The sequence below is a fragment of the Ambystoma mexicanum genome, chromosome 14, assembly GCF_040938575.1.
Source record: "Ambystoma mexicanum isolate Mex_15411 chromosome 14, UKY_AmexF1_1, whole genome shotgun sequence".
In the NCBI taxonomy this organism is placed as follows: Eukaryota; Metazoa; Chordata; class Amphibia; order Caudata; family Ambystomatidae; genus Ambystoma; species Ambystoma mexicanum.
In genome coordinates, this window is record NC_090940.1 from 158,517,579 (window position 1) to 158,535,730 (window position 18,152).

The following is an 18,152-nucleotide window of genomic DNA, read 5'->3' on the forward strand; positions in this document are numbered from 1 at the left end:
CTCCAAACTCTAGCGCTGCAGGAGCCAGGCCTGCAAGTTCAGCGACTTCGGGTCGTGGTGGAGGATGGCGCCTCCTTCCCTGGAGAGTAGATCCGCGTCCGCCGGCAGCTTGATCGGCGGGGACGCTGACAAGTCCAGCAAGTCCGGGAACCATATCTGCCTCGGCCACGCAGGTGCGACGAGGATCATCCTGCACCGTGACCTCTTGAGCTGGTTGACGAGCCGGATTAGCAGAGGCAAGGGAGGGAACGCGTAGAGGAACAGGCCCTCCCAGGTGAACGAGAAAGCATCGCCCATGCTCCTCGTCTAGGGAAACCTGCTGGCGATCCTCCGGCACTTGGTGTTCGTCGCCGTCGCAAACCGGTCGATCTGGGGTGTGCCCCACCGTCGGAAGAGGCGATCCACCAGATCCTGCCGTAGTTCCCACTCGTGGCACGAGCGCAGCTCCCTGCTGAGTGAGTCGGCGATGGTGTTTTTTATCCCTGCCAGATGAAACGGCACCAGAAAAATCCCTTGGGCGACGGCCCAATGCCACAGGTCCTGCGCCTCCTTGGACAGCGCTGGGGACCTGGTTCCGCCCTGTTTCCTGATGTAAAACATGGTGGTGGTGTTGTCGGTGAAGATCCTCACCACCTTGCCCTTGAGGGACGGAAGGAAGGACCTGAGGGCCCAAAACACTGCACGGAGCTCCAGGACGTTGATATGCAGGGACTTCTCCGTCGGGAGCCAGAGTCCCCTTGCGTGCAGATTTTCGGTGTGCGCTCCCCACCCTTCCAGGGAGGCATCCGTGGTCACAGTCTCCTGGTGGGCTGGGGTCTGGAAGTCCATGCCCGCCGTCAGATGCGCGCGGGTGCCCCACCACCGTATCGCTCGTCGGAAACTCTCGTCGAGCTTGATCCTTTCCTCGAAGCTGCCCGTCGTCTGGATCCAGCGCGCATCCAGGAATTCTTGCAACGGGCGCATCCGGAGCCTGCACATGGGAATGAGGTAGATGCAGGAAGACATCATCCCGAGGAGGGACTTGATGGACCTCACTTTGGCCGCGTCGGCCACCAACATCCGTTGCACCTTGCCCAAGATGGTCCTGGTCCTCTCCTCCGACGGGGAGGCCAGAAGGGACACTGTGTCGAGCCTCGCTCCCAGAAACAGTGCGACTTGCGCGGGCACCAGGTGGGATTTGGCGTAGTTCACGGAGAATCGCAGGTCCGTGAGGAGTTGGACGGTCCTTGCCGTGTGGACCACGGCAAGCTCCCTCGTCTTGGCGCGGATGAGCCAGTCGTCCAGGTAGGGGTAGACGTGAATCCCCTCGTGGCGCAGCTGCGCCGCCACCGGTGCGAGGCACTTGGTGAATACCCTGGGTGCCGACCGTAGTCCGAAGGGAAGGGCTTTGAACTGGTAATGACGCCCCTGGACCACGAACCTGAGGAATTTTCGGTGCCCCTTTAGGATGGGAATGTGGAAGTAGGCATCCTCCAAATCCAACGACGATAGGAAGTCTCCTTCCTCCAGCTGACCCAGGACGTGCTGGAGGGTGACCATCCGGAACTTCTGCGCCTTGATGAACTTGTTCAGACGTCGCAGGTCTAGGATGGGGCGCCATCCTCCCGTCTTCTTCTTCACGAGGAAGTATCTCGAGTAGACTCCGGAGCCCCGAAGCCTCTTTGGGACGAGTTCGATGGCGCCCTTTCTGAGCATCGCCTTTACCTCCAGGAGAAGTTGAGGGACGTGAAGTTCTTTCCTGGCCACGGGGGGGACGCGCGGGCACCTTCTTTGAAACTCGAGCGCGTGGCCCCGGGCCAGGGCGTCCAGCACCCAACGGTCGGTGGAGATGGACTCCCACACGCTGACGAAGCCCGCCAGCCGGCCTCCCACCGGGGTGCTTCGGTGGGGGCCCGACCCCACGGCCGGTTCAATCCTGCTTGGACGCGGCCTTGCCGCCTTGACCTCCTTGGCGACGACGGCGGGGTCCGCTAGACTTGCCTCGTCCTCTGTAGGCCTCTTGCGACGACGAGCGGGCCGCTTGACGGTAGGAAGCGAAACCGCCGCCAGAACCTTTGGAGGCGCCCTTGCCTCCGCCGCTCCGAAAGGGCGTCCGTCGTTGCTGCAGAACTCCAAGGGCCCGGGCCGTCTCAGTATCCGCCTTGATGGCCTGAAGGGAATCGTCCACTGTCTTCCCAAACAGGTTGTTCCCGTCGAAGGGCATGTCCAGGACTCTGGTCTGGACGTCCTGCCGGAAGTCCGTAGCTTTGAGCCATCCACGACGTCGAAGGCAAACGCCGTTGCCCAGCTGGCGGAACCCAGTGTCGGCGATGTCCGTCGCCACGGTGATGGCGTGGTCCGAGGCCACCTCACCTTCCTGCAGGATCTCCAGGGCCTCCGCCCTCTTGTCATCCGGCAGAAAATCCAGCAGGGGAGCTATCTTGTACCACAGCTCCCTGTCGTAGCGAGCCACGATAGCCAAGGCGTTGGCCGCTTTAATCGTCGTCGCTGCCGACGAGATGACTCTACGTCCCATAGCATCCAATTTCTTTCCCTCGCCGTCCGGCGGGGAAGTCGATGTGGAGGCCGCACCCCCCCCCCGCTTTCTTCCTGGCTGCCGCCGAGACGACGGAATCCGGGGTAGGCTGCGCCCGGAGGCATAGGGGGGCCGTGTCCGGGACCCGGTACTTTTTCTCGTACCGGTCTCTTCTAGCTGGCGTCGGGGAAGGGTTCTTGAGGAGGGAAAGGCCCTCATCCCAAATGTCGTCCAACAGAGGCACTGCGAGGACCGTCTTCCTCTTGGCCTCGCGCCGCTGATAAAGGAAGCCTTCCTTTTTCTTCTCCTCAGGGCAGAGTTGGAAAAGCTCGGAAGCCCTGGAGATCATGGAGTGGAAAGATCCGATCTCGTCGGGCGGAGAAGCCCTGGTGGGAGGCGACGACGGAATATCCTCGTCGTATGCCTCGTCGTCCGTACCCGTCGCTGCCGTGTCAGTCCCCGTATCATCCCCTCGGGTGGACGGGGAGGAGGGCTGGACGGGGCGCGACGGTGGATGGATCCTTCTTTTCTTGGTAGGGGGAACACCAGAAGGTCCCGGTTCTGGATCCCCCGACGGGAGAGGTTCCTCCGTCGGTAACGGTAGCCTCGTCCTTATCTCGGAGCATAAGGACTGTATGGCCAACAAAATGGCCGCCGAGTTGTCTTGCGGCGCTGGCAGAGGGGAATCCGACGGGCGAGCAGGGGCCCCGTCGGTATCCTCGACGATGTCGTCGTCGTCACCTGCGTCGGGGTCCATTCCGACGGGCTGGCCTTCTTCCACGCCTAGGCCGTGGCTTAAGACCTCGATCAGCTCCTCTTCTGAGGTTGAGGCCGAATCTACGACGACGCCCTGCCCCCCTTCTTCTTCCCCACGGAGGGTTTCACGGGGGTCCTATCGATGGGCACAAAAGAAGACTCCCTCCGAGGAGGCAGGGAGATTCTGGGCCCTGAGGTCGCCACCACTGGTGCAGCCTCCACAGGCTGAGCCAGGGCCGCCGCGACCGTTTCGATAGAGGGCTTGGTCGGATGGATCAAGGCCTTCACCGCCTTAGGTGCGCTCACCGCCTTATCCTTGAGGGAGGGGGCACTGCCACGCTCCTCCTCTGCCTTAGAGCTCGACCGGGGCCTCTCCAGGAGCTTCGCCGGGTGCTCGGCCTTCCTCTTACCCGACCCAGAGCGTTGGCTCGTGATTGATGGTGCCGGGGAGGGTGCGCCCTGCCTGGCGCCCGTAGAGCCCGACCGTTCGGCGCTCCCGGTGCCAGCGGACTCGCGGTGCTTGGCCTTATGTTGGGCCCCCGTCGCCGGGGCGCCCTCAAAGGTCTTAGAAGACCGCTCGGATTTCTTCTTCTTCTCGCCAGACGGGCTCTTACCCTCCAGCCAGTTGGCGAGACGTTGATGGCGGTCCTTCATGGTCCGTTCCGACATGTTGCCGCAAAACGCAAAGTCCTTCTCCACGTGCGTCTTGTCCTCATGAAGGCAGTAAAGGCAGAAAGAGTGTTCGTCCTCCTTAAAGACGTTCTGCAGCTGGCATCCAGGGCAGACCCTGAACAGCTTTCCGGGCGTCGAGCTTCCCTTCTCCTGGGCCATCTCCGAGACCGGGCCTGAGAAGCTTCTGGAGTCCTCCGAAGTGTAGCTCGACGAAATCTTCACCCTTGAGGGGCGCAGACGAATCCGACACGGGTCCCCGTTGATCGGATGTAGGATCGGTGGAGCTTGAGGCTCTTTTGACCGAAAGAATCGAAGTTTTTTGTGAAAAAAGCGCGAAAAATAGCACTAACGCTCGAGAGCAATAGCACGAGGATCCCAACACATGAACGTGCGGTAAAAATCTGAAGATGGCTGCCAGAGGCGGTGCTTAGGTAGAGGGCAGTCATTGGCTGTGGTAAGTATGACGCAGAGACCAGTGATTGGTTATTACTACGAAAGACAGATCAGAAACGAAACTGATACTGGTTTTTTCTTTACCGAGGATTCCCAGCCTGACGACGGGGAATATTCATGAGCATGTGAATCCATGCCAGACCCCATGCTGGAGAAATATGACTCCCACCAGATCACACATCAACTACAAAGTATCTTGCTTTATACACAGAGACTAATGTATTGTATTGTATTTGGTTATTTATATAGCGCCCTTTCCCACTTGGGTGGCCTCAATGCGCTTTTTCCCTGGTTGGACGCCCTTGGTGACCATAGTCGATGCGGTTGGACATTCTATGGAGTTTGGTTTAGAAGATGCAATTGTACATGTTGCCATTCTAAGACTTGGGTGGCTGGCAAGGCTCGACTAAGCAGCCCAAGAGAGGTCAGACACGTGGGCGGGTGCTGTTGAGGGTTGGAGATAGATTGCTATTGTTGATAGAGTCTATGTGAGGCCAGCTATAACTGGTTCCTTTCGGGCAGTGGTTGCTGTATGCTAGCGGCAGAGGTGTTGAGGTACGTCAGGTGTTTCAGTCTGGGTGGCTATATGAGAAACTAGACCGGATGTGCTTAGCCGTAGCGTTATTCTATCGTGCATGGATGCTTGGCCGTGCCTGCGGCCTGTGTCCACACTAGTGGTGTGAGATATACATACCGTAGGCTGCGTGATTGCTCGGCTGGGGCAATATTTGTCCAGGTCTAGAATTGAGAGTCCTATACCAATGGGCGTAGGTTTAATACTGTAGCAGGAATCCGCATATATTAAATAAAGATGGAGGCTACACCTAGATTTGAGAATACTGTATAGTGGGAGAAAGGCCTAAGTTTCACAGTGCACTAGGTATAAGCATATGGTAAACAAAGATGGAGGCTACGTCTAGATTTGAGAATTCTGTATAGAGGGAGAGCGGCCTAGGTATCACAATGCAATAGGTCTAATCATACATTAAACAAAGAAGGAGGCCACATCTATAGCCGAGGATCCTGTATAGTGGGCAAGAGGCCTAGGTTTCAAACCACAGGAGGCCTCATCATATGATCAACAAAGGAGGAGGCTACACTTAGATTATAGAATCCTGAATGGTGGGGGAGGCGGGCCTAGGCTTTACATGCCTGTATTACAGTGGGTTGCCGTAGTGTAGGAGTCATGGATGGTTTGTTGTCCCTAGGTTTGAGAGTACATTTGTAGTGCGAGATTTCTAGTGTTGGGAGCTTCCCTGAATGAGCGATGAAGGTTGACAAGAGGCGGTGAAGACTTAGTGCTGGGTGTGTGCTACCCTGGGCTACTTGTTAGTCATCTCTCATGTGGGCTGGTGGGCAGGGCGCAGAGAGAATCTTGTGAGTGTGCCACAGCGAAAGCTACTAGGTTACCTGGAGTGCTTGTCGGGTGGGAGTGTTGTTGTAGGTGGCTTGGTATTGGATCCGGTTGCCACAACGAAAGCTGCTGGCTTACCTGGAGTACTAATCGGCAGCTGCGTTGTTGAGCAATGTGTGGTAGTGTGTCAGGTGAAAACCGCTGCGAGAGCTGCCGGCCCCTGAGTTGTGATTGATGCAGGGGAGTTTAATAGTGGTGTATTCACGCGGTCCAGTGGGTTAGGGGAGTATTGGGAAGAGCCAGGTTCTAAGGGCCTTCATGAATTTCAGGTGGTTTTCTGTGTTGCGAATGTATAAGGGAAGGGAATTCCAGATGATTGGCGCTTGGACGGAAAAGGAGGAACTGCCAAGCCTTATTGAGCTGTGCGGTGGGTTCACTAGGCGAAATGCAGTTCGAGATCTGATGTTTCTCGAAGGTTGGTAGTGGACAATTTTGTCTTGGAGGAATTCAGGGCCGGTGCTGTGGATAGCACGATAGGCGATACATATGGCTTTGAAGGTGATGAGTCGAGCAATGGGGTGCCAGTGGAGGACTCCCAGGGTAGGGCCGATGTGTTCTCAGGCAGGCAGGTTAATGAGCAAGTGTGCTGCTGCTTTTTGGATTCTTTAGAGTTTTCTTAGTTGGGATGCTGGGGTTCCTAGGGCGAGGACGTTTGCACAGTCTAGGTGGGAGAGAATGATGGAGTTGATGGCCGAGAAAGGGTGGGGATGGGTGAGGTAGGGGAAGATCCGCCTGAGGATATGTAGGTGGAAGAAACAGGTTTTGGAGATGTTGGTGGTGTGTTGGGTGAGGGATAAATCTGAGTCCAATTCGCATCCAAGGTTTTTGACCACGTTTGAGGGAGCCGGTGCTTGTCCTAGTGATACAGGCCATGGGATTGGTTGGGGGATGAGTGATGTTTTCCCGCAGACTCGTATTTCGGTTTTCCCAGGGTTGGGGATGCGGTAGTCGGTCGTCATCCAGTGGTCAATGTCAGAGAGGCACGATGACAGGTCTGGGCTGCCAGATCCTTCAGAGTTTGGGATTTTGAGGATGACCTGGGTGTCATCTGCGTAGTTGTAGCAGGTAAGGTTGTACGAGCGGATGATTGCTGGAGTGGGTTGTATGGCATAGTTGAAGATTAGCAGTGACGTGGCCGCTCCTTGGGGGACAACATTACAAACTGGGCATGCTATGGATGTGAACTGGTCGAGGTGCATGATTTGCGATTGGTTAGAGATGAAAGAAGAAATCCACGAGAGGGCTGTGCTTTTGATTCCTAGTGTTTGTAGTCTGACTAATAGAATCGAGTGATCAAAGGTATTGAAAGCTGCGGAGAGGTCTAGCAGGATGAGAACCGCGCAGCCGTCTGCGTCAGCTGCTCTTTTTACGTCGTCCCAGATGGGGACTATATGGAACAATAGACCACTTTATCTCAGGCTGACGATCAAGCAATAACTCCCTTCTGGACCCTTAGGACCTTCTTGTCCAAAGCAACTGTTTGTCAATGCCTTCAAGAAACAAAACCTGGGCGACAGAGTCCTCAGAGTCACTGGAACCATTCTCTGGAATGGCCTGCTTCACACCATTAGATCTGTTGATAAATACCTCAACTTGAGGAAAAGATTGAAGGACTTCTGTTGGGGAGTTTTATGAAAGTCCACCTAAGGTACTTTTAGTTAACAGGGCTCCAACTCTTAGTATAGGCCTGAACTGTCCCAAATGTTTGGTAGCTATGGCTGAGCAGCCAGGCTTATCTTAGGTGAAAGAAGGACTGTAGTAGAGTACAAAAACCTTTGAGCACACCAACAGTGAAGTAGATATATATATATATACACATATATATATATATATATATATATACACACATATATATATAAAATTATATATTAAACATAATAGGCAGTGTTAAATTCACGTTTCAATTAATGTAATTAAGAGAAAGGTTTATACATTTAGTCAGTAAGGCTTTTGCAGTTGTAATTAAATTCAAAGGTAAACCTTAGTTGGAATGCAGGTAAGTGAAAGAATTTCTTCAGGTTAGCAAAAGTATTCATCAACCAGCAATCATAAACTGATAGCACTGGTAAGTAAAATAACGTGTACACACTTGTAGAATAGTTGGAAGCAATTCAAGGTAAGTAAAGCACTTGGCACCTAATACTTGGAATCATTGGTTCAAGGAAGAATGAATGAAGACCAACACAGAGCAGGTAATACTTGCATTTAAACTCACAGAGGCCTTGGGCTTTAGCAGTCCATCCCAATCTAGGTCTGAGAGTCTTACAGTCAGATTGGGGGGGCAACAATAAGTAAGACAGCAGCTGTAAAGAGTCAAGAGTTCCAGAAGAAGACTTGTAGCAAGTAAGTATGATTTCTTTGTTGGGAAAAAGGTTTAGGGGCTTCGGAGAAGACTCCCTGTAGGCACACAGGCATTAGGCCTGGGAGAACGCATATGGGCAAACTCTCAAATGTACGAATTAGCACTCCAGCAACACAGGAGCAGCAAAGCAATTGTAGGTAATTTCTACCAAGAGTCTCACAGGACCTTAAACATGAATAAGAGGTTGCAGCACAAAGCCTCCACGACACAGCAGCATTAGACCCGGTCACCAGATTTTTGGTCAGGCAGACTGAATGGATCTTCCAAGCAGCAGTCGAGTGGAGAGGTTCTCAGCAAATGGTTCTTTGCGGTTCTGTGCTTTTGGCACGCTTTTCAAAGCACTAGTGAAGAACAGTTACAGCCTGGTCGGCGCAGCTTCTCCCTCGGCTCAGCCTTTGCATGAGGGGATTACAAGGAGCGGAATCATGCCTCTGGAGGTCTGGAAGGAGTCCACCAAAGTTTCAGGTGGGTTCGATCTTTGCAAGGCGATGCACTGCACAATGGCCACAGGTCACAGGGTATTGCCGGTTTGCAGCCCGGGAAAGTCACAGCTCATCGTGGGATGGCTCATAATGCAGATCGCCATCAGAGTGGTTGGTACCACCAGTCTAAGGGAGGAAGACGTCCAGATTGGAGCTTCCCTGTCACTTGTAAAAGAGGGCTGTAGCAGCAGTGGTCTTTCAGAGGGCTCTTGCCTGTCTCTGGAGGTACCTGCAGACGTCCTTCTTCCCCTCTTCAGAACAGATCTTCCAGTGGTCGACTCTGGCTTCAGCATCAAGACCCTCGCCTTTTATGCAGGAACCCAGTCATTCAACATGCATGCTGTCAATCATGCCTTTCAGGACAGCCAGCCTCCCAGTTAGAACTGATCTAAACAGGCACAATGGAGGACACTGGAGGCTTCACAAATGGATCCCGGAGAAGACAAAAGACACACAAGGACCTCCCCCCCACAGCACAACAGAAGAAGAGTCAAGAAAGAACAAACCATTGTGAGCTGGCGGAAAAAGAAGACAGGAACCATTTTGGATCAATGGTGTCCCATGTGAGCCTTAGTGCAGCTGTGAATCCAGCCTGCATCGTACGTTTTACAGAATTGGTAGAAAAAGTATCCACTGCCACCAACCACTCGGGTGGAATTGTTACTGTAACCAAAATGTTACAGGAGAAGTGAAAAAGGGAAACAAAGTGTCCGCCCAGCACTCCACAAGGTGGAGGGTGTTGGGCATACAAGAAAAGTCTAGGTCGGAATAAAAAGTATCCCAATCCTTGTGAACAGTAGTTCTCACAAGGAATAAAAATAAAAATAAAGATGGAAGCTCAAAGAGCTTCCACTAACACTGCACATAGAGTGCTTTGTGCCACAATAGGGAATTACAGATGCCATAAAAAAAGATAGAAGAGAGGGACTCCATCAAAATGAACCCAAAAAGGCAAGTGCAAAATAAGAATGGGTGAGTAAGGAAAAAGATTCCCACTCACTCATCAGAGTCAGAGAAAAAAGTGCTGGGGGACCCACCAGGCACACAAGATGGACATTATTCCTAACACCTTGCTCTTCAGGAAAGCATTTGGGCTTGCAGCATTAACTACCGTGTCTCTCTCGACACATTAGGTTTCTACAGGGTCTATCAGAACCTATACTTGGTCTTCAAACTGATCCTCCATTCTGTGGCTGGTTGTCCTCAACTGTGACAGAAAGTCTTGCTTGGATTGTGTACTCTCAAACCTGAACTCCCATTTCTCCTGGTGTGTGTAACAGAAATTACTGTTTGCACCAGTGCACTGTGTTTACTCTTCTCCTGACGACAGAACCTGAACCTCCATATCTTGTGAACTGTATTGTCTTGGACATTGTAGCAAAAACAGTTGTTTGCACTATATGGCCTTAAACTATGTAGTAGACATGTGTATTTGCACTTGTACTCACGCTTGCGTGTCCCTGCAGCCCTTCCTCTTATACTTAAATGATGTGAACGTTCTAAAGCCTGTGAAGATCTGATCCCGCTTCCTTTGCTTTAGTAGCACAATGAAATGGCTCTATCTATGGCTTGTACTCTACAAGTCCACCCATCCCACCACAAAAAATAAGAGCAAGTGGAAAGTAGAATTCCTACATTAGCAACTCTGGGACTTTGAAAAGTAGATCAAATGGTGCAAGAATGTAAAGAGCATTGTCAAGAGGAATTCGAAATTAGATCTGAGATAGGAAAAACATTTTTGAAAATCTTTCAAAGCCTCAGAACCAGATCTAAAACAATTAAGGTTGATTGTACAGACACTTAACAAAAGATGAATACTACACGTTTTTTAAAAAGTCTTATATTTTAACATGTTTGTGTGCATCTAGTGATTTGATTAAGAACACTCAGCCACAATCTCAAAGGTCCCACTTTCATTTGCACACTTAGCATAGGATGTACCTGTAGAGATCGCAGGCCTGTCCATACCCAGCAGCCACGGCCCACAACCGGAACGCCTCCGTACTCAGCCTCAATGCTTCCTCATGTTGAAGTGATAAATCCTGAGGATCTTCTGCTACAAACCTGCCAAGTCTTGCCTTCAATTCAAATTTATTTAGCTGTTTTGATAAAAAGAATAAAAAGAGATTTAGTTACAACTAAAGCCTCGTCAGGTATGATGTTGTCATTCTTATAGACCTTTAGTTTGTAGGTGCTTTGTTCAGTCAAATGACATATTTGGGCACCCGAGAAGTGCCCCAGAACTTTTTGCTAACTTTGACACAACTTTGTTAGATGTAGTTACTGTTTTGGTACTTTTGTGCTATCTATGGTCTCGACTTTTAATTTTCCTCAACAGTGAGACTTGGTGTAAAGTCTCCCGGAGGGTATCTGGTCATTTCATCGAATGCAATACAATCAAATGGTTTACCATCGAAAAAATTGCATTGAAAAAAAAGCATTGAATGCATTTTTTTAAAAAGTAAACGGTTTAGTTTAATTATAATGGGTTTTAAAGGTTAAAAAAGAGGGTTTGGGGGGACCCCACAATGATTTTTTTTTAAAAATGCTTTCGATGCAATTTTTTTAGATGGAATTGTATGTCGATGGTAGGAATTCGATCCAATGACTATAAACCCTCCCTGAGGACTGCAACTCTTATAACCTTTTGGTATAGTGGACCTTAAAGGTTTGACACAAATTCTAATCAAATTCTCACTGGGGGGTAAAAGTGCAGAAAGGCTTCCACTAAGGAGAGCAAAGGAGGGTGAACAGGTGAGTTTGGGAGTTGAATGTAGGACCAGTGAGCAGCGGCTGGGGTCTCTGAGTGAAGAGACGCGAACAGAGAGACCGGCAAGGATCCAGACAGTGAAGACCCAAAAAAGGAGACCCCCAGAGGGATGGCCCGAAAAGCAAAACACTCAAAAGCAATGGGCCCAGAATATCCCAGCATAAATCCTAGGTCAGCCCAGGGGAGTAGGATGGCACAGCTAGCCAACAAGAAAACATGCCACGATGGATGCAATGGCTAGAGACAGCCCAAGATATCCCAAGTCAGAGTTGAGGTGAAGGAGCAGTAAGCCACTCAAGTTTTCACATGAGGAAGACCAGGAGGGACCCACTACCGTAGGCACATGGGACAGAACGATTAGGATTTTACCAGTGGTCGAGCACTGCATGAGAGGAAGAGTCTAGCCCAGCCAAATATTCCAGCCAGCTAGGAGCATAGCAAGAAACAAAGTAAGAGCACTGGACGGGATTCCACCAGCAAGGAAGAAGCAGGATGCAAGGACAAAGGAGCCAGTATGATCAAAGAAGCATCTACAGGTGAAGCTCATCGTCCAGCAGTCTTCAGGAAAGAATCAGGAATGGACCGGAGGAACAAACAGGATTTCCCACTGATATTACATTCACCCAGAGGCTGGCTTAAAAGAACCTACCAATCACACTCCAGGAATGCACACATAGGTTTTGGTCAACACAGCCAATCAGGCTGGCCCTAAAAACTGCCAAACTAACAAGCATTTCAACCCAGGATGAAGATTTAGATGTTTGGAGCACTTTAATCCAGTATACACCAGTTTAAACAACAACAGAGTAGGACTGTGTGGAATAAAGATGATATCACGTAATACAATGGCCATTTTGGCAGTGCTTTGTGTTCTACACAGGCAAAGGGATGACCCAAAACAAAATGGCTGCGATCAGGACTTGAAAATGATTTAGTACTGTTAAGATGGACTTCTAGAATCTGGCCTGGACGACACATTTTAGGAAACCACCTTGTTCTATTGATCAGGGAACTCTGAGAGGCTAGCCAAAACACAATCAAGGCATAAGTGGAGAGCAGCCAACACTATTATCAGGAGAGTGTGAGTGGGGTCAGGGGTTCACAATGAGCCCACCCAGTGGAGCACACAGTAATTAAATTCATACAGGAATGTATAAAAATACAATATTTATTCCAGGCCTTAAACACACACTAAAAAATGAAACTAGCAGTTGATATTATCGCACAATACTCAATGATAAACCTGTATTCATTCACCATTGAGGCTTAAAATGCATTCAAATAACAAACACTACAAGAGAAAAGTAACTTAATGCAGTAAAGATGGAACCAAGTCACAAGTGATTTTCCCCAACTTCAGCAGTCCAGTCCCTAAGAAGAATGGGACCTTGTGTCCAAAAGTCACAGGAGCCACAATGCTTCTCCCCAAAATGCATCTGCAGCAGGTAAGCTACTTGGTGATTGCTCAAAGGAAGAGATGCAACAAAATTACTAGGTAAGTAAAATGTGTTCTTATTTTTTTTTTTTTTTTTTTTATTATTTAAAAATTGTTTATAGTTTACATCAATTTTATAAACTTTTACAATTATTTCATCAACTTTAAAACACTACATTTCTTAGAAGCATCGCATAAAATCATTTTCTTTCTATATACGCATTAAAATATATTTGGCATAAATCATTTCTATTTTGCGATTTTCACATTTTCACACTTAGTAACAATAGAATTTATATAGTTTCTTTACATGAGTGTATATTTTTGCAATAGGCCTTTTTTTTTTTTTTTTTTTTTAAATACATGTCATAATGATGCAATTATTCAAGTAAAATATATAATACATCAGTTATATCCTGAATTCATCAATTTCATTTAATTTACTATAATTCTTCAACAAGAAGCATGTTTAAGCCCAGATTTTTAGTTTTCAAATCCTCGTCAATTTTGAATAGGAGCCTTGATAAAGTCAAAATAAAACGCATACTATCCCCTTGCATGCTGCGTTCCCAAAACGCGGCCCGTGCGATATATGTTAGGCCTGGATTAAATTCGCCTAATAACAAGCATCTCTTTTCCTCAAAATAAGGGCAATATACCACAAGATGCTTTATAGATTCAATTTGACAAATCAAAGCACAAAACCGACAATTTGGGTGCACGATCAATTCGCTACCAACTTTCCATTTACAGATACGTTCCAAAGTAGCGAATTGATTTAATCTGAATCTTAGGTAGATATTACGTACTCTACGATCGGGACATTTCATGAGATATAGTGGAAGAGTACCCCTCGTCCTAAGTCTATTCGCACACTCCGTGTATAAGGCATAATTATGATTTTTTTCAATTATCATCCTCCAGTCCCATTCATACATTTTGCGTTTATTTCTAGCTAAACCGAGTTCTAGGTCCTCAATTGTTACTTCAATGGTGTCCAAAAGCATATTCATTTGTTTTTTGAACATATCCAACGATTTAACATCACCATTATGTAATAAACTGTGAAGATCTTCATACAATGAATTTCTGGGGGGCAACAGCATTTTCATATAGCTCATTAATTGTCGCCATCTCCATTTTGACGCTAGTGTAGATAGACCCAGTTCATGGCAAATTATCGAATTTGGTATAGCTGATGACAAGCACAAGGTTTTTTTCCAAAGAAACCCTTGAATCCCATTAAGGATTTGTTCAATGTTCAGTAGACAAATATCTAAACTATAAAGAATAATGGGTTCAACCTTTAACAAGTAGAAGTCCAATAAAGGCTCAACCGAGAACATACAGTACTTAGCATAAATCACCTTCATCATTGATAGGAGAGAACAAGATTTTGAAGTTAAGAACTCCTTCCATGATTTCAGTGAATAGCTGTTATTCAAAGGATAACCTAAATATCTAATCGATTTTGCCATTTCAAGCCTACTACCCGCAATTGTCCAATAGTACGATCTTATTTTTTTCCTATTATGACAAGTGATGATTTGAGATTTTTTAGAATTTGCCGTGAGATTGTGTTCTGCAGCATAATCATAAAAGATGTTTAATTTTTGCTGTAATCCCGAAGGGGTCCTATCAAACAGAATAATGTCATCGGCAAAACAAAGCCAATCAAGTTTAAGACTCCCAAGTTTTACCGGAAATGTGCCATTACCTATCCACAATCGATCCATATCAGAGAGGTACAAGTTAAACAGGGTTGCAGCTAGGTTGCAACCCTGTTTTACCCCAATCTCGGTAGCAATAGGTGAGGTAAGAGCACCTTCCCTATTTATTCTGATTTGGAAAGATGTATTAGTATGTAACATTGCAAGAAGTTGCACAAGTCGTTGAGGAAAACCTAAATTCAATAGTTTTTCCCACAACACTTCTCGAATTACACAGTCGAATGCACTAGTTAGATCAAGCGCTGCAAGGTATATTGGGCCCGACTCCGGTAGTTTAGATTTATAGATGAAGTGTGCAAGAATTATAGCATTAAGCGATGTTCCGATATTCTTTCTAAATCCGGATTGAAACTTTGAGTAAATATCATTGTTATCAATATAATTTTGTAGTCTTATTAATAAACAAATGGCAAAGACCTTGGCAGAAGCATCCATAAGAGCAATCGGACGAAAGTTTGCAGGGTCAGTTGGATCACCCTTTTTATAGATAGGAATGATTATCGCATTCTGCCAAGATTTGGGAATGCAATTTGAATCCAGAATATTTGAAAATTTGGTGTAGAGAATTGTAGCCCAGAAAATCGGATCATCCTTTAAAACACATGCAGGCAACCCATCAGGACCAGCAGCTTTTGAAGGTTTAAGTAGATTAATAGCATCCAAGATCTCGTCCATAGTAAGTGCTAGTTTGTCACTGCACTTTTTAGTTAAAATGTTTGAGTCAATTTTATGAAATTTTGACGGTAACTTGAATTTCTCAATCATGAATGATTTCCACGATTCAGATGAGACCGAAGAACTTAGATCATGCTGCTCTCGTCCATTAGTATCATTAATGATAGACCAGAGCCTGCGGGTGTCATTTCGAATAATGGCTTTCATGATTTGCTGGTTCTCCATTAGCTTAGTTCTGTCTTTAATACGTTTGTTCTTATTAGTGTATTTTAAACAGATTTTCTTTTTGCATAGTAAATAAAGTTCAGTAGTCAAATTCAGTTTTCGTAATTTTCTCAAACGCAGATTTTTTTCACATTTCAAAGCGGCAATTTGAGCATTAAACGTGTAAGGATGACGATCATTTTGCATCCCTACATCGTTTATGAATGATTGAAGGTGTTTTTTTATAATCAGGTTGTTCCATGCCTCACGTAAAATTACATTCTGTTTGGAATCATGTCCTTTGGGGACTCTCCATAGGTCCCTGTTGACCAAGAAGTTCAAACTTCTACATAAGGAGGGATGCCATCTCACTGAGTGTTGAACTCTTTTGATATTGATCAGTTTAAGAATAGAACTAGTTTCAAGAGTTGTAAAATCTAATTTAATAGTCATATTTATGGGCGTGTGATCACTATAAGGTGTATCCATCGTAATGATCCTACTCACGCGCCCCATAAGATTTACTGAGACAAAGAAGTAATCAAGATAAGATTCGACTCCACCCCTCCTCCAGGTACCCTTTAGTAACCCAGGTTCGAAGTCCACAGGGACAACGTTCCAGGCTTTGAAGTAGTGCAGCAAATTATCGCCTCTATTAATTAAGTTGGTTTTATATTTAGAGATATAAGTTTGTCTGTCAATTAATCCCAAGTCAGTGCAAATAGCATTAAAGTCCCCACCAATCAGTATCAAGTAATTCGGGTTTCGTTCCATAGCAGCCAAAAAAATCCCATCTATTAGTTCCAGAAATTTTTCTAAAAGGCATTTAGCCGGATTATAATACACACAGATTAAAAGATAAATATGCTCAGGGTGATCACACACGGAGAATTCAATTGCCATTAAATTGTCTGTAGCATATAAGGTTTTCACATTATGATCAATAGAATTATCAATCAAAATTGCCACACCACCGGATGGACGACCAGCTAAACCTTGGCGAGCAGGTACACTAATAGTGTTAAAGCCATCAATAAAGAAAGCATCTAAACACATCGTCTCCTGTAGGAATATGATCATGGGCGATTGTATACACACAGACTCTTTAAGCCAATCGCCCAGGTTTTTCATCCCACAGCAGTTCCAAGAAGTGAATCTCAGTTCAGCCTGATTAGGATTGTTTTTTATTTGCCGCCATATCGATGATAGATGTCATTAGGGGCCCTAGCCAGGTTATATTGGATGCTACACCTACTAGTGTAGTAATCTGGGTGATAAGGTCTGCTGCCTGTTCTTGACTACCAGCTCGACTCTTCTCCCCAGATTTGCTCTCATCCGGAGCAGTCTTTGCATCCAAAAAAACCTCCGCTTCTTCAATAGATCGCAATAGAGATAATTCCAAGCCACGCATCTCAAAGTCCTGCCTATGTTCCCATAGCAATTTCGTAATAATCTGTGACTGAGGAGCACAGATCATACGGAAGTTGTTATGGTTTGCGAGCCTAATCCATTCAATATCGTTAGAGTGTAAAGTTCTTAGTTGCGGACTCCCTTTGAATATGTTAAATAAGAATGATCTATTTATTCTTTGCTGACCATTCATCTGGGGATCGCTCTGCCAGCCCAATATGTAGCGTGTGTCCCTTGAAAAGGAACACTGTTCCATAGCTACCACTGAATTTGTGTGTGCCTGCTGGCTCTGATTTTCCAACTCACTTTCTTCTTGAATGTTATTTCTAGATATGTTACTCAATTTTTGGTTCGTTTGTTCTTGATGAGAGGCAGCATTTTCAATGCTTTCAAGAATATTTTTAGTTATCGCATTGACCATTTCAGATCTTTCATCGCTTTCCTTACTTTCATTATCCGCAACGTTTTTTTGCATATTAATCCGAGTATCCTCTCTAGTTTTCTGCAGTTCCTTAACAATCAATTCACTCACAGTCGCACATGAGGTTTCTTTGTGTTGTGTATTTGTATTTATATCATGAGTGGAATCGGTTCTGCTCGTCTTGATTTTAATAACGGGGTAGAATGCTGAAAGACGCCCTTGCTTCTGAACATTCGATTCATCAGGGGCCATAGCCGTCTGGCTGTGTGTGTCTTTTTCTGTACTCTTCCTACCCATACCATTTAGTTTCTGTTCATGTGGAAGAGCCAAATTTAACAATGCTTTTGATTCCTCGTTCAACTGTGATAAATTAATCACTATCTCATTAACTTGCTCATTCTCAGTCACCACTTGTATATCATCTTGGTCATCAATAGGGTTACTCTGTTGTACTTGAATTTTTTCTCTTTTTTTTTCTTTTTTTTTTTGTGCTTTAGACGATTCTTGAGTACTCTGGGCAAGAGTTTTTTTAATTTTTTGATTTGCTTTTTTTAAGGCTTTTGCTTGGGCGCGTTTCATCTTTCGAGATAGAAAGGTTGTTGGATTTTCTTTGCTAGATACAATTTCACTTTCATGATTAATTAAATCTTTTTCTCGAGCTGCAATTTCATCAGAACTGGATTTATCACCCTCTAATTCTCCAAGATCTGGGTCACTATACATTATCAAGTCAACAAGTGGCGTAGGGCTACTAGGATGCACCTCGTGATTAGCCTCAGCTAGAATCGCAGGGGCTGTCTCACAAGTGTCCATTTCACAGGCTTTTTGCGCAAGACATTGTTGTACCGTTCAG

The 18,152-nt window shown here is 46.6% G+C and overlaps 1 protein-coding gene across 3 annotated transcripts in view; it reads right to left on the reverse strand.

The window, feature by feature from the left end:
* Positions 1 to 18,152, reverse strand: part of RPAP1 (RNA polymerase II associated protein 1) — an 850,859-nt gene that overhangs the window by 321,202 nt on the left and 511,505 nt on the right. For all 3 annotated transcript variants that reach the window (XM_069638789.1, XM_069638790.1, XM_069638791.1), the window contains exon 15: positions 10,596 to 10,753. In XM_069638789.1, the coding sequence (XP_069494890.1) occupies positions 10,596 to 10,753 (158 nt within the window). The remainder of the gene's footprint in view (positions 1 to 10,595; positions 10,754 to 18,152) is intronic.